The sequence below is a fragment of the Sesamum indicum genome, linkage group LG3, assembly GCF_000512975.1.
Source record: "Sesamum indicum cultivar Zhongzhi No. 13 linkage group LG3, S_indicum_v1.0, whole genome shotgun sequence".
Lineage (NCBI taxonomy): Eukaryota > Viridiplantae > Streptophyta > Magnoliopsida > Lamiales > Pedaliaceae > Sesamum > Sesamum indicum.
In genome coordinates, this window is record NC_026147.1 from 14,822,528 (window position 1) to 14,826,724 (window position 4,197).

Below are 4,197 nucleotides of genomic sequence, written 5' to 3' on the forward strand. Positions count from 1 at the left end.
ATAATCTATATAAAATTGAAAATACATATTTTCGACTAAAAATCAAATATAACAACACAAATAACAGATCTTCGATTTTGTTTGATCATGATAAATAGTATTAATTTATTATGATTTTTTAAATCATAGTGATTTATAGCATATGAAATAACCAACTATTTTATAGTGATTATGCAACCACAAGAAACTAGAGTATAAAACGAGGATGTCTTTGTTTTTGTTTCCATTTTCTTTTTTTTTTTTTCTGTGCTCATTAAAATTCAAAATTCAATTTATATCTACATTATTACTAAATAATTTTTTTTATCGTATTAATTTTTGAATATTCAAATTATTTTTTTTAACTTATTTCGTTCCTTCAAAGAAAAATTTAATTAAAATAGTAGATTCAATATTATTTAATAAAACATAATTAAAAAAAAAAAAAACCTCTCAGTCTACTGTTCCACATTTCTCTCTCACCTTACTTTTTCATGTTCTTTTTCTCCGAACTTTCATATTTTTCATAATTCACCATTACAATTTATTTTCTCATCTCACTACACATTTCTTTTTTCTCACGGACTTTTTTTTTTTTATTCCCTCATACAATAATTAATTTTTAATAATTTTTTTTTTCGATTTATCTCACATCATAGTCTTTTTATATACTCGTGGGATTGCGTGGAGCGATAACTAGTATTATTTAATGTGAAAAAGTTAGTTTAAATATCCAAAATGGTTGTCTAAAAATTAAAATTAAAAAAGAGTTAAATGAATAAGAAGTCATCCATGAGAGTATCATGATTAATCTTCATGGAGCAGATGGTACGTGTTAAGATCATACAGCAGGACCATCAGAAACGTATGACGCTCGATCACAGTAGATCGTAGCTCGGAGCACAGGGCAATCCACGAGACGTTAGACTCCACGTGGCACTCATGAAAAGCCCCACTTTGCTATATAAACCCCACACACTCACTAATTTCTTTAGCTCATATTTGAAAAAGAAAATAAAAAAATCAATCCACTGAAAAAACGTAGACTTCACACACCGAAACCACTCACATAGTTGTAGCTCACCGCCGGCAACTGCGGCCTCGCCGGAAAATGAGAATTCCGGCGTATGGATTCGGCTTCTTCCCATACGAGTGCAGTGCTCGTGTCTCCTTTCACTACAGTCATGTTTTCCATGAAAAACCCTAACTGAAGTTTGTTTTTTGTTTTTCCCGTTGCTGGTGAGTAAGTGTTGTGGTGGAGTATTTTTGTGATCATTTGGCGGTTGTGTGGAGATGATGGTGGTCGGATGATGTGAGTTTTGGTTTGCGGGAGAGAGGAGGCTGAATTTGAGACGTTCGGTGTTGGGTGCTGTGTTTTGTTTACTGGCATTGAGTTTTTGGAAGGAATTGTTGGTAGAGTTTTGAAGTTGTTGTTTATAGGTGTCTACAGTTTTTGGTTTGGAGGAAAAAATGCCTTTTCCTATGAGAATCCAGCCGATCGATGCGATCCGTAACGACGTCGTTAAGCCACCGGTGTCGAAATCACGGCTGAGGCGGCTTTTTGACCGACCTTTTAACAGTGTTCTGAGGATTTCATCGGCAGAGAAGCAGGTTGCAGGAGGAGAAAAGGACGGCGGAGCGACGCCCGTTGTGCCTGATTTTGAGCCGAGCTCGGTTTATTTAGATAAGATGGTTCAAAATTTCATTGAAGACAACAACGACAAACAATCCTCTGCCGTCTCGGCGAAATGCGGCCGCTGCAATTGCTTTAATGGCAACAGCAACAACAGCTCCGACGACGAGTTCGGTTTCTTCTCGGACTCATTTACCGCAAATTCTTCTTTTAGTGACCCCTCCGATACTCTCAAGGTACCGAAATTTCGATTTTTGGCTTCGCGGATAAGACTTTCCTTTTTTCTGACTGTCCAATTGGTTTTTACTTTTCCCATTTTTCGGTTGTAGAGTTTGATACCCTGCGCGAGTGTGGCGGAGAGAAATCTATTGGCAGACAGTTCAAAAATCGTTGAAAAAAACAGCAAAACTTGCAAAAGAAAAGACGATTTGAGGAAAATCGCCACCGATGGTCTAATTGCTCTTGGTTATAACGCCTCTGTTTGTAAATCCAAATGGGACAAATCTTCTTCTATTCCAGCTGGTAAACTCTCAAAACTTGCCTACCACTTTTGTGTTTATCATTTCCTAATTTCTTTCCATGGTCATCTATTGAATCCTTATCATGTTAATCTCTGTTCACTTGATTGAATAATGGTTCGAAATATTAGACACCAGCTTTGTAAAATTTGACAGATTTCCGCTTTCGAGTTCTTAATTCCTTTGTCTGATTCCGAATAATCTAAAATGAAGGTGGTAATCTAAAATATGTAGCAAAATCCTTTTGTCTTTCAGGTGGAGAATTAATTATTAAACCAATAGAAATTAATACTGATCAAAGGAAAAGCCAATAGAATTCAAATGAACCCAGCAAAATTCCTTTCTCAAATTCGTATTCTTCCTTCCATGTTCGGTTGAGTGAATCATCGTCCGGAAACTGATGCGTTTTCCTTCGTGGCTTTGCCGATCTATAGGTGAATATGAGTACATTGATGTGATAATGGATGGCGAGAGGGTGATAGTCGATGTTGATTTCCGATCAGAGTTCGAAATAGCTCGATCCACGAGCAACTACAAGGCAATTTTACAGTGTTTGCCGTGTATTTTCGTCGGAAAAGCCGACCGGCTTCTGCAGATCCTCTCGATCGTCTCGGAGGCCGCCCAGCAGAGCCTAAAGAAAAAAGGCATGCACATCGCGCCGTGGCGTAAAGCCGAATACATGAAATCTAAATGGCTCAGCCCCCACACACGCATCACGCATCCAAAATCAACAAGTCCACCAGAAAACGACGCCGTTGAGAAACCCACCGTACCCCAACCCCAACCCCAACCCCAAACCGAGGTTATGGAGTTACCGAGTGAAAGTGGAGAATTAGATCTGATTTTCGGAGAGGAAACAACGTCTTCATTTCAATCTGAACCTGGTCTAGAGGAACCCAAGTCACTGGTGAAGGTTTCAGGCGACGCGACACCGTCGACGACGTGGCAGCTACCGGCGGGGGAGGAGGCCAGAGATGAACCTGGTCTAGAGGAACCCAAGTCACTGGTGAAGGTTTCAGGCGACGCGACACCGTCGACGACGTGGCAGCTACCGGCGGTGAAGCCAAAGAGTCTAGAGAGGGGGCATTGGCATAATAATAATAAGGTGGTGGTCACAGGCTTAGCTTCTCTCCTCAGCGAACCACTGTGAAAAAAATAAAAAGATAAGTTTTGTTTTCTTTTCCAGAAGTTTCTGTCTCTCTCTCTATCTAACTTCTTTCTCTTTTGGCCAAATATATTCTCCCTAAAAAGTAGATAAAAAAAAGAATATTATATATACATCTCCTTATCCTTATGTCTATAAATCGGAGTCGCGGAAGAGGGATTTTGTTTCCTATTTTTCAATTTCTCTTTCTTTTTTCTTTTTTGTTGTCCCTTCTTTTTTATGCAGAAGGGTTATGTAAAATTAGGGGAAAAAAAAAGAGAGAGCAGCTGTAAAAACAATCATTTTGTAATAATATTAAATAGAAATTTAATAAATCTTGAATGATTGTAATGTTTTGTAATTTTGGAGAAACAATGTGTGTTATGTATCTTCAAAAATCATTTTCTTTTCTCTTTATTATTTTACGCAAAATATTGTTGAGGATATAAATATTAGTTCTTCACAAGAGATATATGCAAATCTAAAATAAATAATAATGATAGGATGTGGAAAATAATACAATACATTCCTTATATTTGATCAATGGATTAACCTTTTGATACTTAAAGCAATTAATAATAATGGGTTTGGGTTGGATCGAATTTGATTTCAAACTTAATTTACCTTAATTGTAGTAATCGAAATTGATTGGGTCGCCCTCGCCCCCCACAAACTTGTTCACAAGAATCGCGTATATACTTAAGAAAAGATATAATTTAGTATTGTAATTTAGGGATTGATAGTTCTGTTTTTCTATGATTTTATTTTTATAATTTAGTTCTATAGTATTAAAATTTTGATTATATCAGTTCTTTTTTTATTAATTGACCAAAAAATTGAATATGACTTTTATATAATTAAATTGAATTGTATTTAAAATTTATAATTTAAAAGGAGTTGGCATTTTTAGTTATGTAACTTAG

General features: G+C 36.4%; 1 protein-coding gene across 1 annotated transcript; it reads left to right on the top strand.

Moving 5' to 3' along the window:
- On the top strand, window positions 958–3,535 carry LOC105158531. The gene is made up of 4 exons (XM_020692729.1): window positions 958–1,848; window positions 1,942–2,134; window positions 2,565–3,043; window positions 3,143–3,535. The coding sequence occupies exons 1-4, from the start codon at window positions 1,450–1,452 to the stop codon at window positions 3,278–3,280; spliced, it is 1,209 nt and encodes a 402-aa protein (XP_020548388.1). The 5' UTR covers window positions 958–1,449; the 3' UTR covers window positions 3,281–3,535.